Source organism: Chrysochloris asiatica, unplaced genomic scaffold, assembly GCF_000296735.1.
Source record: "Chrysochloris asiatica unplaced genomic scaffold, ChrAsi1.0 scaffold00035, whole genome shotgun sequence".
NCBI classification, from domain to species: Eukaryota; Metazoa; Chordata; class Mammalia; order Afrosoricida; family Chrysochloridae; genus Chrysochloris; species Chrysochloris asiatica.
Window position 1 is genome coordinate 15,766,950 of NW_006408553.1, and position 13,658 is coordinate 15,780,607.

The 13,658-nt window shown below is 37.9% G+C and overlaps 1 protein-coding gene across 1 annotated transcript in view; it reads right to left on the minus strand.

The window, feature by feature from the left end:
• Positions 1-1,268: 1,268 nt before the first annotated feature.
• The window catches only part of LOC102837799 (potassium channel subfamily U member 1-like), a 285,478-nt gene continuing 273,088 nt past the window's right edge, over positions 1,269-13,658 (minus strand). The window contains 3 exon segments of the mRNA XM_006859999.1: positions 1,269-1,557; positions 5,017-5,141; positions 7,139-7,333. Coding sequence (XP_006860061.1) covers positions 1,269-1,557; positions 5,017-5,141; positions 7,139-7,333 — 609 coding nt within the window.

Genomic DNA, 13,658 nt, shown 5'->3' on the forward strand with positions numbered 1-13,658 from the left:
GACTCAACGGCACTTAACAACAACAACAACAACCTTGAGGTTAGTAGCCTAGTGCTTTTCTTAATAGTCACAGTGTTCCCCTCTTCCTTGGTTATATTCTATAGCACAGGAAGGCCTTTGAGTAGAAATCCCATCATCACAATGGCACCAATGGCGAGTAAAATTCTGTTTCAAGTTATAGTCTTGTGAACTATGGTAATAGATCCACATCTTGATAAAACAACTTAATAATTGAAGATGACAGTTTTAGAGCAGAGGATTGTTTTATTTTGGTATACAGAACATAGGGATATATTTGATACCTCTCAATTTAGGTGTGGCACTGGAGGATAAGCACTGGATTGCTAACCACAAGGTTGGTGGTTCAAATCCACTAGCAGTGCCTCAGAAACCCTATGCAGGGTCATTAAGAATTGGAACTGATTTGATGGTACTTAACAACAACAACAACGATTTCTGTGCTGTAGGATACTGAACTGCTAACTGCAAGATCAGAAGTTCAAACCCATCAGGAGAAAGATGAGGCAGTCTGTTTCTGCAAAGATTTACAGTCTCTGAAACTCTACGGAGCAGGTCTACTCATGAGTTGCTGAGACAGAATCAATTCTATGGAAGTAATTTTGGTTTTCGGTATGTACCTGGTATATCCCTTGGTTCTAAACACACACAGACACACACTGCACACTTTCCAAATAAAGTCAACATCTGGCCTTTCTCATTTTCTATTGACAAAGGAAACACATGAAGAGAAAAGAAATGGAGATATACACTAGTTGACTGTCTGCTCTGTGATAAAGAATGCAAAGTTTTTTTTCATTTTGAGAATACTTCAGTTTTTGACTCCTATTTCTAAGTTATCCCCATCTATATCTTGATTATTTCATCTTTCCTGACCTGGAATATACGAAAGCAGCAAATGCTGAAAGACTTCTTTCATTTTCTCAAATTGATATGTTCTCGGCTCAATGGAAAGAAGCTAATGAACTTTTTTGTAGTGGCATTTTTCATATATTTATTGATCATACCGGATCCAGTGGGAGTGGGTTACATTTTTATTTCTAAGTGTGGGCTTGCTACTCAATTATTAAGCAATGGGCACCAAAATCACATGGCTCCATCTTATTTTTCTTGTTTGAAGACTCCTTATGTAACAAAATAGGTGCTAGCACAAAATATCGATTGATCTACTTGGACGTTGAATGTTCAGAGGCATTTTGCATTATTTCTTTTATGTCTTCTTTTACATTTTCTGCCCCATTTTCATTTGGCTATCTCTTAGATGATGGTGTTGGCTTGGGTGTAGAAAAGTCTCTAGTCGCTTGATTCACAGATAGGGCTGGTGATTCACAGAACTGTGGTGTACCCTTGTCAGCTGAGTTAAGATTATTTGAGTTTGGAGCATTCTTCTGCATTGGTGAAATTTGATTTACAGTTTCATATGTTTGTTGAGGTGAAGACTCATTTTTTTTGTAGTAAGAAGTGCTGAACGGGATAGCACAAAACACCAGATCTGAGGCCAGCAGTTTAAAATCTTTGGCTGGCCGCGTAATCACAAACCTGCAAGAGAAACCAAAGATGAGTTCTGAGTCTCTACATTAGGAATAGCATGGCTACAGACAATATCAAATTAAGGAAGTCATTTGCTGGTCAAAGGAGAGAGATTTTTGTCTTGCTTTGCTTTGCTGGTCTCTGGTTAGTAGTAAATGCATCTGTATTTATTATTGATAAGCCCCTCACGTTGCACAATGCAAAAGGAAAGGTTCTATAGCAGTAATCAGGGACTGGCTTCCATCCCTGCCTCTATTCCAACCAGTTCTGACTTAGGGTTGTGGTATAGACTAATTGATCACTAATGGTCTTTCTGATTTCAGTTTTCTCTGCTTTTAATAGCTACTACATTAAAGGAGCTCTAGTAGCGTAGTAGTTACGAATTGGGCTGTGAACCGCAAGGTCAGCAGTTCGAAACTACCAGCTGTCCCGTGGGAGAAGGAGGAGGTGTTTTGCTCCCGTAAAGATTTACAGCCTCAGAAACCCTGTACAGGTTCACTATGAGTTAGAAATGACTCCACGGCACACAGTCACCACCAAATTAATAAACTTAACTGGCAAAATACTGAGCACTTTACCAAACTTTGCCAAAAGAAAAGAATACAACATTCCAGATTGTTTCATCCTGACTTAGGCCTAGCCGAATGCTTTTGGCATCCCCTTTCATATAGTACATTCCTGGGCTAGAGTTATGGTGTGGTGCTGTGGGCTAATGTGCTGGACTGTAAAGTCATTCGAATCACAAGATCAGTGGTTCAAGCTCACCAGCCACTCCTTGGAAACTCTATATAGGGTTGCTATGGGTCAGAACCAACTTGACAGCACTTAACAACAACATACCTGGATTAATAAAGAACACACACACTCACATACACACAGGAGAGGGCTTAAAAAAGTTCGTGGAAAAATTCCATTACCTTTTAATTCCATTTTTCAGGAAGTTTTTTACTTTCCCTCATATGTGTGTGTGTGCGTTCTTTACTGTGGCAGTATGCCTCAGTAAAGATTTGTAGCTTTGGAAACCCTATGGGGCAGTTCTACTCTGACCTATAAGGCTGCTATGAGTTGGAATAAGCTCAAATGCAATGGAGTGGGTATGTATATATAGACTTATGGCATGGCGCTGTAGGATAAGCACTGGACTGTGAACCATAAGGTTGGTAGTTCAAACCCACCAGCTGCTCCTTGGAAACCCTATACAGGGTCACTATGAGTTGGAAATGACTGACTCTATTGCACTTAACAACAACAACATATGTATATATGGAATTTAAAGATAATGAAATTTTTCCATGAACTTTTTGAAGCCACATTGTGTATGTGTATTTAAATACATATATATTTAAATACATATATATATATATATATAAAACAAAGTTCCATTAGAAGTGCTGATTGTGATTGTTAAGCAAATGTTGTTAGGTAGCATCTAGCTGGTTTGGATTCATACCAAGTCTATGTACAACAGAATGAAGCATTGTCCATTCCTGCTCCATTCTCAACAATGTTGACTCGTTTGAACCTATTGTTATAGTCACTGTGCCAATCCATCTCATTGAGGGTCTTCTTCTTTACCTACCATTTACCTTGCAAATATAGTATGCTTCTCCATGGACTGGTCCCTCCTGATAATGTAAGTCTTAAAAAACACTTAGAACCTTCATGGGAAGACTATGCATGGAAGCAGGGTGCCTTAGCACAATCCTGGGTACATAGCACATGGTCACAAAATATGAGTTTAACCAATATATCATTGTTCATGTCACAACATTGAAGCATAATAACCTTTCATGACTTTCATCTTGCATTTCTTTACTGCTGCCCAAACAATCTCCCCTAAACACCCATTTCAGCACAGTATTTATGTTCCTTCACCAATACATCTCCCACTTTTGCTATCACTTCCACTGAGTCCTGTATAACTCCTATTCCATTGTAAACAAGATGTTCTACAATGGCATATTCTCTTTAAAATATAAATCTTCTTTCACTTGTTCCATTTTTTCAGAGACCGTCATTTCTCTGAGAGTGTCATTTCTCCTGATATAGTTTTAAGTATAGTTTCCATGTCCCCGTCACCATTCTCCTTGGGACTGACTTTCTTAGTATAATGGAGGGGCGTGGGCAGAATTCAGGTAGAGAAGGATGAGCATTAGTCTTTAGTCATTTTCAATGCTGCTTCCAAAACATCAATCACACAACCTCATCCCCATGGCTAATGTTTTACAGCCCTGGTATCCATAGACCTCCACACTTATTGATGTCTTTAACACTTGGAACTTCCTTTTCTTTCAAACTTCAGTGCCATTTTCATTTCAAGTGACTGAAGTGTCTCTGGTTTATAACTCCAGCACCCAGACAAAGTTAACTGATTTAAGTCTTCATCTGCAAACCACTTCCCTTGCCACATCCTGGATGGTGTCATTACTTGACACTGCCCCATCACTAAATTCTTAAGCTACGATACATCATTTTCTGATCACAATTTTCCATCATTCAATCTTTCTTATTCTCTTACTCTGAATACATCTATTCCCTCATCCTTCCTTTTTACAACATATCATTGCTTCTATAAATCCACAATGAGTCTCCTCTCCCACTCTTCTAGGCAATTAATGTAAACTTTTCCTCTTTCTCAACTTCATATAATATTTCCATTTTTTCTATTATAAATCACTGTATATATACTTCACTAAGAAATTCAAGTATTAAATACACATTCACTTATCATATTCCCACTTATATATCCATCTACTTTGGTACCCATTACTTTTCTCTTATGAGTGGTTAATTATTTTTCCTTCTATTTAACACCTCTTCACTTACAATTTACTTCCTCCCTGTCTTTCCTAGAATAGTCTATTTTCACTCGGCTACTTTTAAGTTTTCCTCCTTTATGAAATCTACTGTTATCATGTTAGTTTGGACCTACATTTCTGCACTGTCCCTAGATGATGCATACTCTCTCTGTCCCTCCTACCTACCACATAAATTTTCTTGATCTTCCCCACTGTTGTCAGAATGATCATTCTTCAAATGAAAATTTGAACGTGATACACCCATGATTTATATGTACAAAGCACAGAGCCTTTAAAAGATATATTCAGTAAGGATTTACCTAATGAATTCAACAGAAAACAGGTACATTTCTTAAATATAGACAGAAACCATCAGCTTTAGGAAGTTGCACAGGTAAGAGTAAGCGGCCTGATACCATAGAACCATGAGAAAAATCTCATTTTACATTTTACTTTTCATTGAGTAAAGAACTTCCATTTTCCTTGTATGGCCAATATTCATTGAACCCTAATCAACAGGATTCATGTAATTTGTACTCATTCTTCCTTACTCCTATACCATTATTCATTCCCCTTGTAATCCTCCTTATAATGTTGACCCTGATTGATGAACTCATTCACAGTGAATACTGTAACTTTAGTTCTTATGCTTTGTTAACACTTTCCAAACTAGTATACTCCCCTTTCATGTTCTGGATTGTATTCTTCTTTATCTATCATGCGATATAAGCCAAGGCACAGGATTCCAAACTGCTTTAATGAACTACAGAACACTTGTCCAAAGGAGTCTCTTGGCTGGGGAGAAAAGAGGAAAACATATGGGATCTGGATACTTTGATCAAACATGAATAAGCACATAAGTGTCATTTACTTTCCCTTGTAGTAGAAGTTTGGAAGATCAGAAATATATTTTATAATATCTTCATGATGTCAGTGTCAAGTGTTTTGGTGATTAGGTTTGTCATTAGTTCTGAGACTATAATCCCAGTAACCATTTTTGTCATTCTGGTCCTTTCAAAAGCCTCTGGTGGGTTTGGTATGGTATGCTGTTGCCCTTACTATTGTTGATTTAGTAAACATTATGAATTAAATTTAGCAGTATATTACAAAATTCTGTTTTTCTGGAGCTTAATTAGTTGGGATGCTAAGTGATCTCCAGAGAGATCTTTTTTACCTCACTTTAAAACAGATCACAGTCCCACCATTCATCTTTGACTTGTTCTCAAGTGGTAATCAATAAGGTCAAAAGAAGTGGCAAAAGGGTTTGGTAAAGTCAAAAAAGAATAGTTTGTTCAGGTTTTTGATGTCTCTGGGTAGAGGAAGAAGTGGGGACAAGACATGAATGCACAGACAGAGGAGAGGAGTGTGGGTCTATGTAGACATGTCTATTGTCAACTCTGATGCCAACAATTAGTTACTGCAATAGTGCCCTAGGTTTAAAAGCACTACTATCATTAGCTGAAGAACACAGGATCACAGAAATGCAAGGACCAGAACATTCTGAGGGAGATTTTTTAAATACAATTTTCCACCTAGAATTGAATTGCAAAGTACAGGGCTTCCCCTTTTGGAAAATACATGTTGAGACATAACAGATACACAGGCCTGGGAGAGCCTTCCCCTTGTGAAGGGACTTCTGCTGATTTCCTGTGAGTCAGCAAAAGATGTTTCCTTGTAAAGGCCTTCCCCTTAATAATAGAACTAGCATCTTGATGACATGTCAATTAAAATTAAACCAAAAGACACCACACTGATAACTAGAGTACCCCTTCCTACCCAGGACCCTGCTATGAACCCAATGCCCAGAGATCCCTTGGACTTTTCCAAAATTGTAATCAACTGTCCACTAGTTCCCAGATTTAAGGAAACTCAAGCATTTTCCACAGGCCAGCCCAGTCATATTCTTCTGCCTGGTTTTAGCAGGCCTGATCAGACTTTTTAAAAACTGTTTAAGTGTAGAATGGGTAAACCCTGGATGAGGCTGACTACGGTAGACCCTTTCTCTGCCCTGGTAGACAATTTGATCAGGAAAGGAGTTGCTTCTCTAAATCTCAGCTTCTTGATCCAAAAATTAATGGAATTAATAATGATTTAAATCATTGGATTAAGTGAAAACAACAAAACCCAGAGAAAAAAAGGCACAGGGAGAGTACTCAGCAAACACTAGCTATTATAATTATTATTAGTATCCTTCTCAAAGAACAAACTCATTAGAACTATCTGATGCTTCGTGTGGGCTTGTTTCCATATCTGTAAGATGGTCATCATAACAACTACTATATCTAAAATCCAGGATTATTGTCAACAATAAATACGCTGTTGATGTTAAGTGTAGTAGAGTCAGTTCAGACTCATAGTGACTCAGTCTAGGATTTCTGAGGAGTGACTGGTGGATGTGAACTGCCATTCTTTCCATTAGCAGTCCAGGGCTTACCTTATAACACCATATAATAAATATAGTACATGAAAAATTCATGGTAAATTGTAAAATTCTCTATGAATTAGTTGTGAAGTGCTGTTGGCTCAGTTCCGACTCATAGAGACTCTATATAGGATTTCTAAGGCTACAAATCTTCGAGAGAGCAGAAAGCCTCATCTATCTCATGCAGAGTGATTGGTGCACTTGAACCTCCAACCTTGTGGTTTCGCAGTCCAGTGCCTATACTACAGGGCTGTTTTTATTGTGGTTTCTGTGAATAGACCATCTTCAGACCCCAAAGAGCTTGGACCATTTTCAGAAACCTAGAAAGGGAGGGAAATGGGAACCTCTAAGATAAAAAGATTAGACTCACTTGAATGTCTGATAAAATGGTATTGTTCAAGGAGAGAAGCCCCAGTTTACACCGAGCTCTCGCAGAAAAGAATGTAGTACAGTTCTCTGTCAGCCCATACTGCTTTTCTTTATCCAAATGTTGTTCCAGCTGAGCACTTATCGCTCCTGTCACCAGCACCTGAAGTAATTCCAGGACACGATAGTTGTAGAAGGCCTGGAAAGCAAGGACAAGCCACATGCAAAGTCAGAAAGTCATAGATTATGGTGGTGTGGGGGTGTATACATTTGGAAGTATAGTGACAACACTCTTTGAAATGCATCTGAGTGTGCAAAGCAGTATTTCTTACTACCATTATCATCTTCAACTAAAAGCTGCAAGTTCAGGTACAAAGAAAAAATAATACTGGCCCAGTCAGTTCCTGCCTCCTGAGAACTTACATTGGAAAAAAGGAAACTGGTAATTGATATTCCTCTCTTCCCCAAAGGAGCAGAAGAGCATGTCAGGTCACAGAGATCCTAATAATTATCAGCACGTGTTTAAAAAACACATTTAATGAAAAATCTATAGAATTTTCCCTGGGGACCTACTGATAACTACTGCCATCTACATTTGATTATCCTGGGTGAAGAATACACTTTTATTCTGATTGATTGTGAACTATCTGAAGGCTGACATAAATGTAGATCTTATTACTATTTGAACATATCGTAGCTCTTATTATGCCTTTTATAAATTTTAGTTGCAGGATAAATGAATGAATAAAACTTAGACTCTTTGGCATCAAAATGACACCACAGGAAATATGTGTGTTAGCGTATCTTAAAACAATTGTGACCTTGAACATTTTCTTAAACTCTGCTTTTCCAGAACTTCAACCTGATGTTATTGTAGATTAGGTTTTTACATATGAGGAAATACTATTGTAACATGTTATCCATTAGGTTTTCTGAAATCTACTAAATATATAAGGTTTTTAAGTTTCCATCTTATGTTTTACCTAAATTAGGTTTTTACTCCAAGTTGAAATGAGAATTTATGCTTATATAGTGAGTTGTTGTTAGGTGCTGTTGAGTTGATTCCCACTCAGCTACACAATGCACAATAGAATAAAGCACTGCCTAGTCCTGTGCTATCTCACAGCTGTTACTATATTTGAGCCTATTGTACACACTATGCCTTCCTATCTCCTTGAAGATCTTCTTTCCTCTGCTCCTCTATCTGGTGCCCTTTTCCAGGGACTGGTCGCTCTTGATTAATATGTCCAAGCACATAAGGTAAGGTTTCCTAAGGAGTATTCTGACTTTCATTCTTCCCAGACAGATTTGTTCATTCTTTTGGCAGTTCGTGGCACATTCAGCATTCTTAACCAACATCATATCTGTTCAAAGACGTAGATTCTTCTTTTGTCTTTCTTATTCGTTATTTAGTTTTCCCATGCATATGAGGCAATTGAATCAATGGCTTGGTTAAGGAGTACCTTAGTTTTCATGGCAATAGTTTTGTATTTTTAACACTTTAAATAGATCTTTTCCAGCAGATTTCCCATTGCATCACGTTATTTGATTTCCATATTCCTGCTTCCATGGGTGTTGATTGAGGATCCAATTAAAATGATATATTTGACAACTTCAATCTTTTCTCCAGTTATCATGATATTGCTTACTGACCCATTTGTGACGATTTTTTTTTTTTTTTTAATGTTTGGTGAAATCCATATTGAAGGCTGTAGTCTTTGATCTTCATCAGTTAGTGTGTGAAGTCCTCTTTGCTTTCAGCAATCAAGATTGCATTATCTAGATATTACTGGTTGTTAATGAGTTGTCCTTGAACCTTGATATTTTGTTCTTCTTCATATAGTACAGCTTCTCAGATTATTTGCTTAGCATACAGATCAAATAAATCAAAGGGGACAACCCTAATGTACATCATTCCTGATTTTAAACTACTCAGTATCCTCTTGTTCTTTTCAAAGGACTGCCTCTTAATCTGTGATTAGGCTCCAAAACAGCACAATGAAGTGTTCTGGAATTTGTATTCTTCACAATGTTCTCTATAATATATTTTGATCCCCACAATCCAATGCCTCTGCATAGTCAACAAAACATATGTAACTATGTTTCTGGTACTTTTTGCTTTCAGCAAAGATCCATCCAGCATCAGCAATGATATCCCTCATTCCAAGTTCTCCTCTGAACATGGCTTGAATTTCTGACAGTTTCCTGTAAATGCACTGCTACAACCATTTTTTAAATTATCTTTAGCAAAATTTCACTTGATTGCTAACGTCATGTAGGTGCCATGTTTGACTGCTTCTGGCTTCACAAAGAGGAAAGAGAATCAAACTAAAAATCAGCCTAAGGTCTATTTTTGAAGCAGAGGTCAGATATGCTTCCACCCTACAACCTTCTTTAACCTATTCTGACATAATCCATCATTCTGCTTCACACCTGGGTTTGATTAACTATTGCAATGGCCACACAGAACTAAGAACAATACTCATGATTATGGAGTTTACTAGGGACTGACCACTATTTTGAACTCGGCAGGTCCTTTTTCCCAGTAACAATCTTGTCAAGGATGGATTAGTACCTGGTTACAGCTGTCTTTAACAATTTCTCGTGTTGTTACAGATTGTACATGTACTGAGGAATTCTTTTCACCACGTATCACTCACCTGTTACAACTCTGGCTCCTGTGAGAACTGTGTCTTCCCCCCAACTCTCTGCGCAACCCCTTCACCCCCCAAGTACTAGCCAGTTGAATCATGATGCTGATAACTTTACCTTGCTTTTCTGTAAAGTCTCCAATTAAAGATTTCTCATCACAAGTTAAAAAAAAAAAAAAAAGAATTAATTGAGCAGAGTCAAAAATAACTCAGTAAGCAGCAGTTCTCCGATCAGAAACGCCTCTTGTGTGCCATACTGCAGGCACACTTCACTCTTGTTTTCAGCCTCTCAGCAATGTGATCCCTTGGCCTCTGCCCTACTCCAGCAAGTGTTACAAAGTTCTCTCAGCCAGTCTGTGAATGCCCAAAGGACACATTCTGCAAATAGTCTCTTGCCTGTATGTACTCAGCTTTACTCAGTCCATGGGTCTAAAGCCTAAGCTGCTCTGTCTCTCCATTGCCACTGCCTTGTCTGTTGACTTAACTGTCACTTCTGCCATCATCTTTGCTGTTGACTCTGCCTTCACTGTTTCTCTAGGTAGGGATCTTATGTTTCGCTCATGCTCTTCCTTCTTGGTGGTCCTGGGATCTTCTGTCTCTCTTTCTGAGATGGCTCCTTTTAAACACCAAACCCACTCTTAGAGTCCTGTATATCTTATTTGCATGGTCCCACCCAATCACTTGGTAGGAATTAAGAAGACTTTGGATAGAAAAGCCATAGCAAGTAAATTCAAGTCACCATAATGTTATATTAATGATATTGTTTGTTAATTTTTACATTCGGTTGGATTACTTTTCTTCAGAATGGACACAAGTATGGGTCTTTTCCAATCAGCTGACCAGGTACTTGTCTTCCAAATGTTTTACCATCAACTAGCGTGTGATACTATGGGGTAATTAATGCGCCAGACTGCAAAGCTGTTTGAACTGCAAGGTCAGTGGTTCAAGTTCACCAGCTGCTCCTCAGAAATCCTATATAGGGTTGCAATGGGTCAGAACCAACTCGAGGGCATTTCATAATAACAAGAAGCATAGAGTAGGAGTCCTGGTGTGGTGCTGTGGATTAATGTGCGGGACAACAAAGTCAGTTTGAATCACAAGCTTGGCAGTTCAAGCTCAACAGTTGTTCCTAAGTAACCCTATACAGGGTCGATATGGATCGCAAACAACTTGATGGCACTTAACAACAACAACAGCATAGACTTGTGAGCACTTGTAGCACTAGGTGAGTTTGTTGAAACATTTCAATTGGTAGTCTGTCAATTCCTGGGGCCATATTTTTTGTCATTGCCTTTAATGCAGTTCTACTTCCACCGTCAATACCATAAAACTTGGCTATATACTTCCTTAAATAGTTGATTATTAATAAATTATTTTTGGTACAGTGACTCTGTGTATTCCTTACATCTTTTTCTGACACTTCATGTATCATTAATATTTTGCCCATAGAATCTTTCATGACTACAATTTGAGGCTTGAAAATTTTCTACAGTTTTCTCAGCTTGAACATGAGAAGTATGTTCTTTTCTTTCTATCTCCTGGTCTTTCACACTTTTGTTGTCATACTTTACTTTGTCTTCTCAAGTTGCCCTATAAAAGCTTTTCTTTAGCTCTTTTGCTTCATCATTTCTTCCTTTTGCTTTACCTTTTCTAGGTTCTAGAACAACTTTCAGAGTCCTTTCTGCCCTTTTCTTTCTTTTCTGTCTTTTGAATGACTTTTAGACTTTGTCATGTGATGCTCATATCATTCCACAATGTATGTCATTGCCAGTCATTGGTATTCAACACATCAAGTGTATTTGTGAAATGGTCTCTAGATTCATGTGGGGTAAACGTAAGTTTTTGGGTGTTTTTTTTTTTTTTTTTTTGCTCACAAGGGTGTGTTTTAATTTTATACTGCTTCAACTTGAACTTGTATATGTGCAGTTGATGATCTGTTCCAGTTGGTCCCTAGCCTTTTTCTGATTGATTATATTGAGCTTCTCCACTGTCTCTTTCCACAGATATAGTCAATTTGACTTCTGTGTATTTTATCCAGCAAGGCTTTTACATATAGTCATGGTCTATGGTGGTAAAACAAGGTATTTGCAATGAATAAACCCTTGGTCTTGCAAAATTTTATCTCTGGGGCACCAGGTCTATCACCAAAAATATATTTTCTCACTACTGATCCTTCCGAGTTTCCAAAATTTCCATTCCAATCACCAGTATTTATCAATGCATCTTGATTGCATGTTTGATCAATTCTTCAATTTCATCATCTTTGATTTTCATGCCTGGTGTGACAATTTGAATAATAGTCTTATTAACTGGTCTTCTGACAACATTATACATCAAGATAGGTTTTTAAATGTTCTTTTTGAAAATGAATGTAATACCATTACTCTTCAATTTATCATTTCCTGCAGAGTAAACCATATGACTGTTTGATTCAAAATGGCGATTACCCATCCATTTCAGCTCAATAATGTTAATATATTGATCTTCTTGCAGTCTATTTCATTTTTCACAACATATAAATTTTCTACATCTTTGTACTTTCCATGTTCTTGCTATTAATGGATGATTGCAGCTCTTTTTTTTCACATTTCTAACTATCCTGCATCAGTAAATGAAGGCCTTAAATTTTTTGCTCCATCCTGGTCATTAAGGTCAACTATATTTTGAGGAGATTCCTGGTGTGGCACTGAAGAATAAGCACTGGACTGCTAACTGTAAGATCAAAGTTTCAAACCCACCATCTGCTCCTCAGAAACTCTGTACAAGTTCACTATGAGTAAGACTTGACTTTAAAAAAACAACAACAACCAACTACAAAAAAGTTTAAGGAAGCAGCTCTTTCCCAGTTTTATCTTGAATGCCTTCTAATTGCAGAGATTCATCTCTTGGCACTATATCAGACAATGTTCATGCTGCTATTCAAAAGGATTTCAGAAGACAATATTTTCAGAAAAGAATGGCCAGGTCCTCCTTCATATTTTGTCTTACTCTGGAAACCTGGTCACCTTATGTGACTCAGCTGATATTTGAAATATTGGTGGCATAGCCTTCAGCATAATAGCAACACACAAGTCACCAAAGTATGATAAATTGACAGATGAGTGGTGGGTTTATATAGTACCTAGGTAAGAAATCAATAATTTTGTTATTATAATAAATAATAGAAGCCACTTCATTTGTTATTGTCAACAAATGTGTCATTCACTTTCTCTGCCTCCAAATTTAAGGGATCATCTTCCACAGTCTGGGAAGTTGTAATGACCTCTTCACTGGTTCCATCACCTTGGATTTCTTCTCATTGCCAATCCATTGATTCTCCAGAAACATAAATCAAATCACGCCGTCTGCCTCCTCAAATCTCTAATGCTGTACCTCGACTGAAAAAATAAGTCCAGGGGTGGGGCTTGATTGTGGATAGAGTAGAGGTGCAGTGAAGTTCATTGACAGCAATACCATAGAATACCAGGCAAAGCGGGTTCAGGGAAGAGCTCCAAAACTCTGAACCACATGTTGTTGTTGTTATGTGCAGTGGAGTCGACTCTGACTCATAGCGACTCCTGTACAGGGTTTACAAGGCTGTAAATCTTCACAGGAGCAGAAAGCCTCATCTTTCTCCTGTGGAACAGCTGGTAGTTTTGAACTGCTGAGAGTGAGATTCACAGCCCAATTCGTAACCACTACGCTAAACCACATAGGTAAGAATATTTTAAAAGTTTGAAGGCTTATAGCTAGTGGAACTTATAGCAGAAATAAAAAGTCACGTACTTTTGAATCTGCCGGGCTCAGTGGCCCGGACCCAACAACTTAGGTGAGACCAAATGGCAACACCAAGTGGGGAAACAGACCCGCCATGGAATAATGCCATGGGAACCA